Genomic DNA, 16,270 nt, shown 5'->3' with positions numbered 1-16,270 from the left:
ACTGGCTACCTTTCCTCCCCAAGAAAATCATGTCTTGGTAGACTTATTCTCATCCACGACATGCAGGAGGGCTCTGCAGGAAGAGCCCCCCCACACTAGGGCCTTCTGCTCCCTCTAAAGTTCCTCGCTGAGGCACTCCTATCCTTGGGTGTGAAAAATATTTCCCTGTATACTTATAACAAATCAACACATTCACATCCAACTTCTGGATGTTTTCTGTGACATGCTATTGTAATGCTCTAAATATTTCAACATTTTAGACAAAAATTTTAAAAATCAATACTTGAGTATGTTAATCCCTTAACTCTATTACAACTGAGTGTGCAGAGTCCTTGATTCTTGACATTTCGTCGTGAATCACTTTGGTCTACAGGGGAATGTTGATGATTCAGTGAACACTTTCTGTGGGCAGGAAGCAGCCAGTTCTCTGAATCCCTGATCAAGACACATGCGTGCTAGAGAGTGAGGAATAAACCCTATTGAAATTCATGGATTTACCCTATCAATGGAGATATTAGGTGTCCAGAGGGCTGAGACATCCCCTCTAAGGTAAAGTATAAGACATTGCAATTAAGAAAGAGAACAGTGCTTGATGGTCCTCTCTGGATTATTCTGAGTTTGGAGATTTTGTTTTTAATTACCTTTCCCCAACGACACTCAATATCTAGTTTAACTGGAATAAGTCAAATAAACTTTTTGTATAAACAATTTTAACATAAGTCCGACCTATATATTGTTCATGCTGTTTGTTCACATAAAATTAAAATTTAACTTGGTGAAATGACTTGAGACAAAGACTTTACATGCTTCTCAAAAATTCACTCAGAATTCATTACAGACTGAAGTGTAAAATGCAAAGCTATAAAACTAAAAGATAGCCTAGGAGAAAACAGTGAGCTTGCTTATGGTAATGACTTTTTAGATACAACACAAGAGGAATGATTCATGAAAAAAATTTATTGACTAGACTTCATAAAATTAAAAATGCCTGCTCTGTAAAAGAAAATGTCTAGAGAATGTCAAGACAACCAGAGAATGAGAGAAAATATTTTCAAAAGATACATATGATAAAGAACTATCATCCAAGTTATACAAAGAACTCTTATAACTCAACAATAAAAACACAAACAACCTGATTTAAAAATACATCAAAGAGCTTAACATACACCTCACCCAAGAAGACATTCAGATGGTAAATACACCTATGAAAAGATGCTCCACATCATATGTCATTAGGGAAATGCAAATTAGAACAACAATGAGATACCACTACACACCTGTTAGAACAGCCAAACTCTGGGACACAAACAGCACCTAACGCTGGTGAGGATATGGAGCAACAGAAGCCTTCTTTCATTGCTGGGGGGAATGAAAAAGGGTGTAGGCACTTTGAAGGAAAGTTTGGTGGTTTCTTACAAAACAAAATATGCTCTTACTATAGGATCCAGCAGTCATCCCGAGTAGTTGAAAACTTATGCAAACACACCTAATACATGGATGTTTATAGCCACTTTATTCATAACTGCCAAAACTTGGAAGCAACCAAGATGTCCTTCAGCAGGTGAATGGATAAACTGGCCCATCCAGACAACACAATATTATTCAGTGCTAAAAAAAAAAGAGCTAGGAAAAGACATGGGGGAAACTTAAGGGCATATTACTAAGTAAAAAAAGTCAATTTGTAAAGGCTACATCCTGTATGATTCCAGCTGCATGGCATTACGGGAAAGGCAAAGCTATGGAGACAGTGAAAAAGCTCTCTAGTGGCCAGGAGCTGGGGTGAGGCGAGATTGAATAGTAAAGTACAGAGGGTTTTTAGGGCAGTGAAAATCTTCTGTATGCCACCATAATGATGGACACGTCATTACACCTTTGTGTGCATCTACAGGATGGAGAACACTAAGAATAATCGCTGACATGAGCTGTGGACTCTGAGAGAGAGTGATGTGTGAATGATCAGTTCTAACAAATGTCCCACTGTGCTGGGGAACACCGATAATGGGAGAGGCTGTCCCTGGGTGGGGGCAGGGGGCATGTGGGAAATCTGTACTTTCCTCTCAGTTTTGCTGTGAACCCAGAGCTGCACTAAAAAATAAAGTCTTTGTAAAAAAAATTAACCAGGTGCCATATATTTTTATTTGCTACATTGTCCGAGGGGACATTTCACAATGTCTGAAGTCATTTTGTAGTTGTCTAAACAGGATGCAGCTGGTGTCTCGAGGGTGAGGCCGGCCATGCTGCTATAGAGTCTATAGGGCACAGGTCAGCCCCACAGCAGAAATCGTCAGGCCCAAAATTTCAATAGTGTCTGGGCTGAAACGCCCAGACCTGGAAGGTACCACAAATCTCTCTGTTTCACTCCCTCAAGGCTTTCGGTGGAGCCAGAATTCTACTCAGCCCCAAGAGAAGGTTTAACCGTGGGGAAGTTAATGCCCCAGAGAGCAACCATCTGCAGTGGGAAAACGTTGGTGGCTGTGTCACAATCTCCCATCCATAAGCAGGACCCTTCTGAGGGATGCCCCACAGTTTATCAGAGTCCCCTGGACAATTTGGCCCCAGCAGCCCACATCAGCAAACTCCACATCCTGTAACCCAGATTTCCGTCTTTCTCATCTCATTCTGCCTACCCCAGCATTTCTGGTTCCCAATGCCACTTCCCCCTGAATCGTCTCCATCCAGAATACTTCCCAGGCTCTGATTTTGGGGGTCACTTTATGTAAGAAAGCATCCTCCTAAGAACATCACAGAGGGAGCATGCTTACCCTGAAGTGCTGTGCAGTTAGCTCCTTGTTGTGCAAGGGCACAGGGTAGTGGGCTGTCTGCAGGTCCTTCGTAGCTGCAGAAAGTTTATCCTTATCTTTGAAATTAGCAATCACATTTCCAACAGCCTTCAGAATTGTTAGCGCCTGCTCTGTGAACCGGTAGCTCTCCTGTGAAGACAGAGCATCATCGCAGTCAGCCCCACTTTCATTTAATTAAATGTAATTAGGTTTATAAAACTTTAATATCTGTTAACATATGAAACTTCACATGGATGATTCACTAGTTATTCATGGGGAGCTTCTTTCATCAAGGCAGTTTGCTCAGAGATATGAAACAAGGAACTGATTCCCACTGTAGCAAGAACACATAGGAAGATGACCTACCTGATATCGGGGACCCAGGGAAATTTCTCCATGGTATTAACAGCCAGGCTTAGACTGAAGGATGTTTACGGGTTATTCTGACAAAACTGTATGGGTTCTGAGGACAGATGGGCAGAGAGGAGCTCAGAAAAAGAGCAATGAAGATCAAAAAGACAAGAGAGTGAACTAGCTGGACCCATCCTGCTATCAAGTAGGAGGAAACTTTAAAAGCAAGAAAAAGATAGCGATATGGAAAACAGTATGGAGGTTACGCAAAAAGTTAAAAATAGAACTGCTGTATGATATTGTAATCCCACTTTTGGGTGTATATCCAAAGGAAATAAAAACAGGATATCGAAGAGATGTCTGCCCTCCATGTTCATTGTGGCATTATTCACAACAGCCCAGCTATGGAAACTAAGCATCCCTGAGTGTATGAGTGGATAAAGAAGAGACCACACACATGCACACACGCATGCACACACATACACACACAAGAAGAAAACCCTGCGATTGTGACCCCATGAAGGGACCTTGAGGAAATAAGTCAGACAGAGAAAGACAAATACTAATTCATGGTATCACTTACATGTAGAATCTAAAAAAAGTCAAACTTGAAGAGACAGAAGAAAAGTGGTTTCGAGGGGCTGGGAGAGGGGGAATAGAGAGGGGTTGGTAAGGGGTACAAACTTCCGGCTGTCAGATGAATCAGGTCTGAGGACCTAACGTGAAACACGGTGACTGCAGTTGATGACACTGTGTTGTAGAACTGGAATTTTCTAAGGGGGTAGAACTTAAATGTTCTTGCCCCCCAAAAGTAAAAGGTATGTATGTGAGTTGATGGATGTATTTATTAACTAGGTGGGGCAATCCTTTACAATGTAAATGTATATCAAATCACCAAGACGTACACTTTAACTATCTTATTATTTTATTTGTCAATTATACCTCAATAAAACTGGAGCAGGGTCAGGGGACAATGTCAGATCACAATAAGTCTGTAGTTTGGAACAAAAAAGGATTAAACCCTGAGGAGTTGGCTACTTATCTTGATGGTGTGTGGTGGGCAGTGGAGGAGTTGCCCAGAGCAGAGAGGGCTTGGAGGCAGCCCAGAGAGTGCAGTGGGAGGGAAACTTTGTAACACCTATTTTTGGTCTTTTCCTAGTGGGCACCACAGCGCAATCATTGTCCCATGGCTTCCTGCAGGAGTTTTGAGGAGTGGCCCAGCAGGAGGGCACCGATTCCCTGCTGGGGTGAGAAGCTGATGAAAACCAACGCCACCTGCCTGCCACTGAATGCATCCCTGGCTCCGTTACCTCCCTCCACCACACTCCCTAAAGCCTGGGGTGTTTCTCTGTGTGTGAAACTGTGACTATAAACATTGTCTGGTCAGCTGGCAGCACTGGGAGTGATCAACTATGGCTCTGCTTTTGGACCAGCCTGCCTCCTTTGCTTCTTCACTAGAACCAAAGAATACCCTGCCTGGCCGTGAGCCCCAGTAATTTTGTAAGATGGAGGAGTAGATAACCCCAGGGAAATATGAGTTCACAGACCAAAATGACTAAGCACCTAGGAAGTTAAAGCACCTAATGAAACACAGAAAGCAGATAACCCATGCAATCTAAAGTAGTTTGTTTTTAGAGAGAGAGAAGAAAAAGCAAGAATTTAAAATTGTGCAGGGTAACTGTAATTAAGGGAATGAGGGGCGTCTATTTAGACGGTGGGCTTGCTGATCTTCCTCTGTGTCCCCTCAGTAGGAGGGAGAGCCCTGGTGAGAGGTGGTGCAGCAAAGGCTGGAGGCGGCCATGGGGAGACCTGCACAGCCACTGGCCAGAAAGGCAGGAATACGTAACTCGAGCTTGCGTGGTCCATGACAATATAGCATAAGGGAGCTGGTCTTAAATCACCTTCTTGCTACCCTGACCAAGAGGTTTACTGCCTGGCTGAGAAAATCCCATCTCATTAATATGAAAGTGTGCTGTGTGGAGACGGGTCAGCAGTGGGGAGGGATAAATGCAGTGGGAAGGCCCTATGCAAATCCTCCCCCTCCCCCCGAATGTTCACACCTGCACATCTAGAGCGGATGCTGCTTAGAGGACATCTAAAACCACGACAGGCGCTCAGGGGAGGTGTTGGCCCCGTTTACCTCCTCTCTTCTCCCAGAAACTAAGGAGAGGCCAAGAGGAGACAGAAGAGATGAAGAAATGAAAGAACCTTCCATGGATGTTCTCTTCCCAAATCCCAGAGACACACACTTCAAATTCTTTAGGCCAAGGAAAAGGTATTATATCAAAATTTTAAACTGTGTTAAAAAGGACTGTGCTGATCCTTTATACCCCCAAACGACTACTAATACTAGGGAATCCATGTGGCATGTTAACAGGTGTGAAAGGGGATTCAACAGAGCAGAGGGGAAGATAGTTGTTTCAGAAAAACTAAAATTATTTTGTGTGTATCCTAAAGGGTTCAGAGTGTTTATTGTACATGTCATATTTGGGGATTTCTTGCAGAATATATTTAAGAGTCTTAAAAGGCAAAACGAAGTGGATAAGTTGAATACAAAATTGGAATATGATTGAGTTCCAATTATTTGAGGATAAGGCACACACGAAAAAGTCACAGGTGCTAAAGTATTTACCGGCTCGAAGTTGGGCAGCACCGCATCTTCATCCCCAACGACGAAAGGCACCATGCCACAGACGTGTAAGGAGTGCCCTACGGGGGCGTACACAGTGAGGAGCAGCAAGTGTCTCCTAGAGAGAACGGATGGTGGGTGAAAACAAGGGTTTTCTTTGTCGGAGTTGTTGCCTCTGCACCCAGATGACAAGTCAACAGTAGTACACGCTGAACTCTCTAACACAGATGTGGAATAAAGACCTTCACATTTTCACTGTAAAAAAACACTAGACATCATGGAATCTGCATTTCACTCACTGTCAGACAAAAACAGTTACACTAAATGACAAATCTGCATGCCTTGGACACATCTCCCACATACCACAGTCCCATTGTGGAAGAGTCCTCTTGATTTGCCCTAACAACGGTAATTCACCGTGGTGAAGGACTTTGCAGACCTCACGGTCTTTTCTCACAAATGCATGATGTCACACATATCGTCTAAGTCTCTCCTAGCAGCTGTAGTGTCCTTGAGAGAAGAGACATTCGTTTTCTCTCAGTTATGGGCCAGCTGCAGCATGTTCAATATAGACATGTTGGTAGGGTAAGCCCAGTGGAGGAAAACACGAGTATGAGATTCTTCCTTAGTCCCCTGCCCTCGGCTGTTTCCATGAAAGAGCACTCAGAAGGAGTGATGATTTCTGAGAGAATCTCACCCAACAGAGCTTTTAGGGCAGATGTGAGAAATACTGCAGCTTCAAAATGTATTATTATAAGAATATTAGGTGCTCGCCATAGATGATTTTATCATTTGATTTTGTTGCTGAAGCTTTTCTTTTGTTTTAGAGCCATAGCCTGGCAGGGACCTCATAGAATTGCCTTGATTGATCTTGGGAAATCCAGAAAAAAATATTTGTTTCATCTGAAATGTGAGGTAATATGTTAACTTTTATTTATTAAAATCAAGAAAAGTTTTTGATTATATGTATTTCTTTAAAATGGAAAATGTGAAGCAATTAGCCAACTTTTCCTTAATCAAAAATAAAACTACAAGTAAAATTAAAACAAACCACAGATAAAGTGACAGGTTGGTAGGGGAGAATACTCTGTTTCACAATTTGTTTTAAATAAAATTATGGTTTTTGCTAAGGAATAAAATGTGATTTACAAGAAAACTAAATGGAAGTTTTGACAAGTGCATTTTAGGTAATGCTGGTTGAACAAGTTTAAAGCATATGTTTTATTATGAAAGAAATTATCAGACTCTGACAAGTATGAATCTTCCAAAAGGGGATTTAGTGTACCGCATTGTTTTCCAATTTTTTTGTTCTCATGAATCATAATGATAGATCTGTTCTTTATCAAGTTACTTTAGGGAACAATTTCCAAGTTTCTGTATTGTTTACATAAATTACTTAGTAATTACTTAATCTTACAAGTCTTTAAAAAACTGTTAATATGAGAAAGATGAAGTCACTCCATACCCAACAGGCAGGCGAACCATAGCTGCCTTGGTAGCATAAGTATGAATCTTCAGAACAAGATCACGTGGCTTCAGAGACTTCCACGAAAATGTTTCCACTGTAAGGAGTCCAGGCTCTATGGGGGGGCTGTCTTTTGTTAAAGCTAGAAAAAGTGAAAAATATTAAACTCTTATTATGAGAATATAGCTGGTCTTTACCTCACAACATTAATAATAAAAGCAGGAAATAGAGATGTTATAAAATATGCATAAAACATTATAAATTACTCTGGGTAATTAATTATTGAAAATAATATTCAAGCGGAACCCAGATCTTCCTCCCTGTCCTATTTCCTCCTCAAAATCACCCCCTCAGGGGAAGAACCAGGAACGGAACGTTCAGACAAGAAGGGCGGACAAGGACATCCCACTGCAGTACACCATCACTTTCATTATCTCTGGCTGTAATTACAATATATCTCTAGATGTAATTAAAACAAAAAAGATACCACATCTGGGAAAATAAGAGATTTTCCTAAGATGGTGGCAAAGCAAGGCCATTATTTATCTAAGTTTTACTTTTGATTCTTAGCTTTGTGTGTAGGAAGAGCAAATAATTAACATGAAGTTAATTTTAATATTGAGTGTTTTATCTTGAAGTAAATCAATACTATTGACTATTCTTCATCCATAGCCGAGGGAAAAATACTTTCTAAATTAAAAATTACTGAGATAAAACTGACATAGAACATTACATTAGTTTAGGGTGAACAACAAAATGATTTGAAATGTGATACACTGTGAAATGATGATCACAGTAAGTTCGGTTATATCCATCACCACACATAACTTTTTTCATTGTTATGAGAACTTAAAATCTCTCTTAGCAACTTTCAAATATACAACACAGTATTTTTACCTATAGTCACCATGCTGTACAATAGACCTCTGGGACTTATGTTTTTACCCTATTTCCAGATAACACTCAAGTTGAGCATATAAAGTCCTAACATGACCCAAAATAACTCTGTGCACATGGAACTGAAACGTGGTAGGACATGGCATGGCTTAGGGGCTATCAGTGAGGTAGACACACTAAGCCTACACCACTAAAGTTTGAAAGTTTATTAAACAAGTATTTATTGACCTCCTGCTACATACTAGACACCCGTCAAAGCATTGGCTGTATTTTGGTTAAAAATCATAGTCTCTGCCCTCAAAGTGGACAAGACGTTCAATATTGACAACTCAAAAAATATTTATTGGACCTCTATAGTGCCAGAGGCTATTAGAGTTAGAGAGAAACTCTGTAAGAAAACAGGCCAAGTACGGCATATTTCATGCACTCGTGTATGTGTGTACAAGGGGCTGGTCTTAGAGGAGCAGGGACAGGCGGTCCATTAGAACAAGAGGAAGGCTGACTAGGGCTGGCGAGAGTCCGTTGTGGGAAGATGAAGGGGTCATTTCTGACCGCTCCCTGTCTCTGCAGTGAACACTGCAGGAAGGTCATCAGTTGAAAATGAGAAAGGATGAGAGTGGGTATTGGACATCTGAAGGGAGACATGTGAAGGTCTGGGGGAGCCCTGGGAAGAATGACAGTGGGAGAATGAGTGACCTGCGGAAATGTCATCAGTGCTGAGGGGTTTGTTTTGGTTTGTTTTTTTTTTTAGATCTGCAGTCCTCAGTTTAAAGCGGGGCTGGCTGATGATCATTTTCTGCAGTCACATTCAGCTGCTCTGATGCAACCATAGGTTTGGCGCAAAGTTCCACTGTAGAGCTCATCCGACCAATACTGTGGTTTTGCCAGGAAAGTGAGAGGAGAGGGTGAGAACGATTGTGTTGAGGTACCTGTGGGAATACAGTTACAGCGGTGGGGCATGGAAAGGTATGCTGGGAACGAGAGAAATAAAGACGTGAGGAGAGTGACGGAAAGAGGAGTGGTAGGGTCGATGGATGGGGGTTCCAGAGAATTGTAGGAGCCAGAGTTCCAGGGAGAGTGAACTAGAGTCAGGGGGTGGTGGTCAGAGAGCTTGAAATTGGAAGGGTCGAGATGATAGGGTTATTGGTACTATGAGTTATAAAGTATAATCACGAAAGTAGGGGCCTAATGATGGAGAAAAGATTTTCAGAATTGTCAAATTAAAGAAGAAAGGATTCACATTCTTCAGTAAGTTTTGAAAGGCTTGGGGACGGTGGCTTGTGCAGGTGGAAAGACAAACAGAGTGACTGGGTATGTCGAAGAGGTGACCAGATGACTGCAGGCAGAGGTGTGGGGGGGCACACGTGAGCACAAACCTTGACATCTGAGGAGTAAGAGGATCACGGGAAATGGGGTATGTGTGACTCCCCTAGAGTCTGAAGAGGAAATGAGTTACCTTCATCCAGAGCCTAAAAACCTCATTAGTGTATTTTCCCTGGACAGAACGAAAATGAGCTGGGCCGTAAGTCTGTAATTTCCTCAGAGCCCTCTCACCTCCAGATTCTCCCCAGCGCACCAACGCAGAGAAGCAAACCAGTAGTTCGGTAGGTTTGAGACTATCCACAAATAGATAGTAGGACACACGCTCATCTGAGAACTGCAAGAGATCAGAGCAACCACCGAACTTAACATCCATCTATAAACCCTGTATTCCCCACTTCTCACCATAACACTCACCATTTATAGAGAGCTTACTGTGTTCCTGACGCCAAAATTAAGCCCTTTACAGGTTTCGTGATAGGAAGACAATCACACCGAGTGCGTGTTGGCTGGGTCTGTAGGGCCTGCGTGGGACTGGCCCCCCACACCAGAAAGTGAAAGCCCATCGTCATGAGTAAAGAAAAAGGATGTTCTTGCCCCAGAAATAACAGAGAGGAGGAGCCTGAACCCTGGCCAAGCAGTGCGTGCTCAGAAAGTGGGTCCCTGATGGGCAGAGAGGCCATGGAATAACTTAGGCAGAGAGTGGAACTGTCCAGTGGGGACGTATTAAAGCACTTTACAGAGTGGTATGTGGAATAAACCCTCCCTCCCTTCTCTCTATAATAGCTTCAGAAATATACCCACTGCATGCTAATGCACCAGGCTGGATTTCTGTTTTGGAGATGGAAGAAAATACGGAGCAAGATCAAAACTTCCCTAAAAGGACAGCCACTTAGGAGTTACCCAGACATGATCCCAACCCCTCCCATAGGGCACTCCAGATAGCCAGCATTCTGGATGAGGAAACTGAAACACAGGGAGGGTAAGGGATTTTCCAACGGTCACAGAGCTGGCAAGTAGCAAAGCTGAGATTTAAAAGTAGCTCTTTCTCTCTACCAAACTCCAAGCCTAGGAATCTCGATTATTGTGCTGTTATTGTTGTGCGATTGTATATAGTAAATGTGTTATATGAATTTAACTGTCACTACACTTTCAAAGCTTTTCATATTATTTTACCACAATATTAAATAACCAGTTAAAATATGAAAGAAAAATCTCTAGTAATACTGTGAAGAAATGGAACCTGGTAATTGAATCAAATATGACAAAATCGCTAAAAAGGCCTGATAGAATATAACAACGGTTAAATGATTGCTTCCCCCAGTATTTTGCAATACTTAGCATTTGACACTTTATTTCTTTGTTTCTGTTCAGCTCCAACATGCTGTTGATAGAGACAGTCCTTTCAAATACTCACTGTCTAACCCTACGAAGGACCCAGGATTGGCCAGCCCCATGTGTATGCCTGAGTGAGTTTTCAAAGCAGTTGTAATTTGCTGTTATTTTTGAGTCTAAGAATTTGGGGGAGGGCTGGCCCTGGAGACCACATGAAAGGATTGCCCTGGTGCCACACAAGGCACCTTTGAGAGCCCGTTCCTCACCCCAGCAATGAGCACCGAGGGAACACCCAAGGCGCCCAGGAGAGGCCTCGGGCTCCACCACAGAACCCAGTTCAGCTAGCAGTGCTGTGACCACTAAAACCAGGAATCCTGGCCTCAGACCACAACCAAGCCTTCCTCTTAGGCCATATTAAAGGTCATTAAGTTTGGGTTCCAACAAACTCTAAGAAAAAGTTGTCATTTTCTCACATCACTGAGATGTGACATCAAGTAGGTAGGTAGCGGGATGGGCACCAAGAAGTGATCGGGCTGTTAGAATGGAGAGACGTCAGTCTCTGGGCAAAAATAGGTCATGCAGAGTGCGTGCAGCCAGGGAACTTGACCCAGATTTTATGGCCAGGGAAGGAGGTCGGACAAGGTGAAGGACATCCATGCTGTTCTGTAGGACTTGTAGGCAGTAGTTAGGTGAAGGCATTAAGAGTGAAGGGCACTGAACTCCAAGCAGAGGGAATCACATGGATGAAAATAACAGATGTGCTGGTGAAAAATGTGCTCTGTTTTAGGGACTGCACATGCTCCAGTAAACACTTAATCAAAATCAAGTGTAGTGAGTTTATTTGGTGACCCCTCATTTCCCTAATGTGAATTTATATAATAATAAACCACTACAATCAGATGGTTCACACGTGTGGATAAGAGGTAGCAGGATTTTACTATGATCAGGATAAGAGATGAGCATAAAACCTTCAGAATTTACCTTAAAATATAATTATGTTACAAGTTTAGAAATCCTTGATAAATTTGGAGGGTTTTTTTTTTTTTTACTAGCATGATTCAATCCAAGATTTAAGTGTAAGAAGAGAAAGAGAAGAAGAGATCATACCATATTTACCTTGAATTCTGTTTTTTGAAAGTTAACGCAATATGAACTTGGCTTGTGGAAAATACATATATTCCTGAAAAACATTATTTATAACAGGTTATTGTCATTATATGCAGCAGACTATTATTACATGGCAAATTTATTAGATTCAATTATATGCTGTACAAGGTAAAGACAAGTGAAAGTTAAAAAACAAGAACTTAGAGACAAGAAAAGTACTTACCTGGGCCTGAGGGATGGGAAAAATAGGGAGAGGTCGGTAAAAAGTTTCAAACTTTCAGTTCTAAGATAAATAAGGTTTGAAGACCTAATATGGAACATGATGACTATAGTTGATAACTCTGAATTATATAATTAAAATTTTCTAGGAGAGTAGAACTTAAATATTCTCATTAAAAAAGTAAATATGTGATGGATGTATTAATTAACTCAATGGGGGGAGTCTCTCGCAATGTATATGTATATCGATTCAAAACCATGTAAACTTTAAATACTGTAAAGTTTTATTTGTCAGTCATACCTTAATAAATCTAGGGAATAATGACAACTGTATGGAATTAGTTGCCTAAAAGAGGAAAAGACGATCTCTGCTTCCATCTTGATTAACAGATAAGTTTATGAAGATAAGCTAGAACCGGCCTAAGTTTTTTTTGTGAACAATCAACTCAGCCATTTTTCTTTCTAACAGTTTTGTTTGACATTATATCAATGCCAGACTAATACTAGCTTACCCACTTTAAATAATAGCTAAAAATTAATAGCTTATATAGCTGCTATGTTAAATGCACACACAAAAATATATACTCACTGAAAGCATACACAGAAGTCTTCAAAATCCAACCATATTTCTTTAGAAACAGTATTATTTATTGCTGTGAATTCCTCCTGAGATCTGTCCAGTGTTGTAGTGGTCACACTAATCAAATCTCTTTCCAAACCCAGGCTGTCAAGTGGAAGGGAGGAGTCATTCAGTCCAAAGTCCATGAGCTCATCTGTGTGTGGCAGAAAGCAACCATGTCAACACACCTGTGTCATTAAAATATCAACTCTCTAAGGCATGGAAAATTACAGAGGGGGGGTTCACATATCAAGGTCTATTTCTGAGAAAACATTTACTGAGATAATTATTTACATGCAGGCCTCAAATTTGCATACAGAGATACATTTTCATATTCTCAAGTTAATTTATTCATAAAGAGTCCATATAACATTCTCAATCGACTTTTGTAAATTTGTGCACACATTCCTTTTTTTAAAAAAAGGTTTTATTTATTTATTTTTAGAGAGAGAGGAAGGGAAGGAGAAAGAGAGGAAGAGAAACATCAATGTGTGGTTGCCTCTTGCATGCCCCCCACTGGGGACCTGGCCTGCAACACAGGCATGTACCCTGACTGGGAATCAAACCAGCAACCATTTGCTTCGCAGGCCTGAGCTCAATCCACTGAGCTACACCAGCCAGGGCTGTGCACACCTTCTTTAGATATTATAAAGTTACGACAGAAATTAGCTAGCTTATGTACTTAAAAATCTACAAATAAATATACTCATATGAGAGGGATGGCTCAGACAACAGAAGGAGAAAGGAAAACTTGAAAGATCTATTACAATGAATATATTTCAGTAAGTGACTACTTAATTTGCTTCCTCACAGTCCATGATTCCATTGTCTTATTTCATGTTCATCAAGTAATTCCATAAAACTCTCATAGACTGCTTGTACCTAAATCGCTACCCATCACTGTTTTGGGACTGGAGGTTTGGCCAGGTCTTCTTTCTTCGGGAACTAAAAACATGCGATAGTTTTAGTGCTTTGATTACAGCATGCGTGCATTAAAGTGCACGAACTTCACTCATGGGACTAATCAGGTTGCCCTTTATTTTGACCTTAAACTTGAATTGAACAAGTGAGATTAGCTGATTTTTCTCTCCCAGAGCAGATTAGCCTTATCACACCAGAGGGGACCGGGGAAAGAGGCTGCTGGGAGCCGGGAGCAGAGCTCGAGGCTGCCAAGAAGCAGAGGCCCCTTTCTGCTTTGATGTCTGTGAAAAAAAAATAGTCGTGGGAAGATTATTAATTTACCTTTTCCTTGTATAATTTGTGAAGCAATATTGCCCTGTGAATTGAAAGGGGGCACAGTAAGAAGCCATTTATAAATTTAACAAAACCTTACAGTTCTAAACCACCACAGTTTTTAAAAGTTAATACAGTCTTTTAAACATTGAAGAAACAGATTTCTGAAAATACTAAAGCATACAGTAGAACAGAGAATTTGTTTTTAACTTTAAAATTCAAAAGATGTGAATTAAATAATGTATTGGGGGTTTAAGTTTGATATTGAAATACAGAATATCTGAGTGTATTAAATGATTGAATTTTATAATAAAAGTTCAATTAAAACAATAATATCTCTAAGTAGACATATAACTTGGTATGAGTCACCTTTTTAAAAAAATACAGTTTGGATATAATAAGATTATGATTGGCAATCAACGGATAGAACTTAAAATGACTGGTTCCAAGTGATAAAAATAATTCCTCAAAATTTTAACAGGCAAATTAAGTCAAACTCACATTTACAACTCCGTTTTCTCTAGAACACAGTCAAAATAAGTATAAAATTTTAAATGGTATAAATTTGTACCTATTGATGATGGGTAATATCAGCAATACTTTGGATGATGTAAAGCAAATGGAGGTGATAATATAGTAGAGATGACTGAATCCTAAGTGCTAGTGAAAAGGAAGCCCATGCAAACCTTAAGAACCCAGAAACAGTTAGCAGGTATCTGAGAAATAGAGACTGAGATGTGGCCTGAACGCCCAGGGGTGGGTTGGATGTCTACATAAGGAGCAGATAAACCCCACTTCTCTTTAATGCATTTAGCATCTATCATTCTTCTGCCTAAACAGGACACGGGAAGTTGCTACGAGTGAAGAAATTACATGAGAAAGCTTCAGATCTGCGTTCACAGATGCTGTGGGAATCAGGAGTCTACCATACAGAGAGGAGAGGAACTGAGGGAATGTCCACTTGCTGAATCTTGGGCCTCTCAGCAACTTGGTCCCGCGTGGCTTCAGCAACACTGATGGAGAAGTGTGTGCTAACTCCTGCGACTCCATTCCACCCCGCTAGGGAGACTGGAGGACCCTCGGCGGGAAAAAATGACCATAGTCCAGGAAAAAGCCCCAGGGAATCTGACATTCGAAGCTAATCCCACCCCCGAAAGAAGCTTATTCATCCTCAATTATTCTGAATTAAAGCTACCAGTTCATGAGGTCTATAAATGTTATAAAGTTGCTTTCAATTAGTAGCTTTTTAATGCCATAAATCTCTTAAATGTGTATGTACAACGAAGTGTCACTAGACAACTGAAGAAATATATATATGTATGTATGACCATATAGATATACATGAGGTCTGTACAAAAAGTGTGCAGCCATGGAATATGAAAAATAGAGACATTTATTGAAGACGATACAAGGAACATTGTACATTATATATATAATGATGCCTCAGTCCCCTTCAAAGTAGGCACCTTGGGACCTCACACAGTTCTTCCAATCGCCATCAGCTGCCCTGTTATATTTTTGTGAATCTCATGCACAGTCCGAAAACCCTTCCCTTTCAAAGGTGATTTTAATTTTGGGAAAAGCCAGAAGTTGCAGGGTGCCAAATCTGGGTTGTAGGGGGCGCTGAGTCACCTGGGTGATTTGAGGTTTCGCCAAAACCCTGCAGGAGACTGGATGCACGAGCAGGTGTGTTGTGGTGATGAAGCTGCCAATCACCAGTGACCACAGCTGCGGCAGTTTTTGTCATATTGCATCTCTCAACCGACTGAGGTAGTACCCCTTATTAACTGCTTGTCCTGGAGAGGTGTGCTTGTGATGAACAACACCTTCCCAATCAAAAAACACAGTTGATCTTGCCATGACTCTGTCGTGCCTTCTTCGGGCACGGAGAACCAGGTGACTTCCATTGGCATGACTTGGCCTTTGATTTCAGACCACAGCCACTGACCCACGATTCACCTCTGCCTATGACCTACTTGAGGAAACCTGGTTCATTGGTAGTGGTTTGAATCAAGTCATCAGCAACTGCAGCTCCGTGTTCTTTCTGCCATGGTAGCAGAAGCCACAGAACAAGTTTTGCTACGACACGTTTCATGCCAATATCCTGCATCAAAATCTCAGACACAGTAGCTTTTGGAATCCCCAGATCAGCTTCTAGTTCTTGCACTGTCGGTCGCTGATCTTGTGGATTGCAGCTCATACACGTTCAACATTCTTATGTGTTCTGGAAGGCTTGTCACAGGCCTTCCAGAACACGGATCACTTTCAACAGATTCTTGACTGTATTTGAAATGTTTATGCCACACTTTTGTTTG

General features: G+C 41.1%; 1 protein-coding gene across 7 annotated transcripts in view; it reads right to left on the bottom strand.

Annotated features, from left to right (window-relative positions):
• The window catches only part of ADGB (androglobin), a 121,556-nt gene that overhangs the window by 42,912 nt on the left and 62,374 nt on the right, over positions 1-16,270 (bottom strand). For all 7 annotated transcript variants that reach the window (XM_045188874.2, XM_045188876.2, XM_045188875.2 and 4 more), the window contains exons 14-20: positions 13,965-13,998; positions 12,693-12,876; positions 11,894-11,957; positions 9,677-9,779; positions 7,226-7,367; positions 5,764-5,878; positions 2,763-2,930 (exon numbers count right to left, since the gene is read on the bottom strand). In XM_045188874.2, coding sequence (XP_045044809.2) covers positions 2,763-2,930; positions 5,764-5,878; positions 7,226-7,367; positions 9,677-9,779; positions 11,894-11,957; positions 12,693-12,876; positions 13,965-13,998 — 810 coding nt within the window. The remainder of the gene's footprint in view (positions 1-2,762; positions 2,931-5,763; positions 5,879-7,225; positions 7,368-9,676; positions 9,780-11,893; positions 11,958-12,692; positions 12,877-13,964; positions 13,999-16,270) is intronic.

This window comes from Desmodus rotundus, chromosome 11 (genome assembly GCF_022682495.2).
Source record: "Desmodus rotundus isolate HL8 chromosome 11, HLdesRot8A.1, whole genome shotgun sequence".
Classification (NCBI taxonomy): domain Eukaryota; kingdom Metazoa; phylum Chordata; class Mammalia; order Chiroptera; family Phyllostomidae; genus Desmodus; species Desmodus rotundus.
Note: the sequence above shows the minus strand (reverse complement) of the source record. Positions and strands in the feature narration are given on the sequence as shown.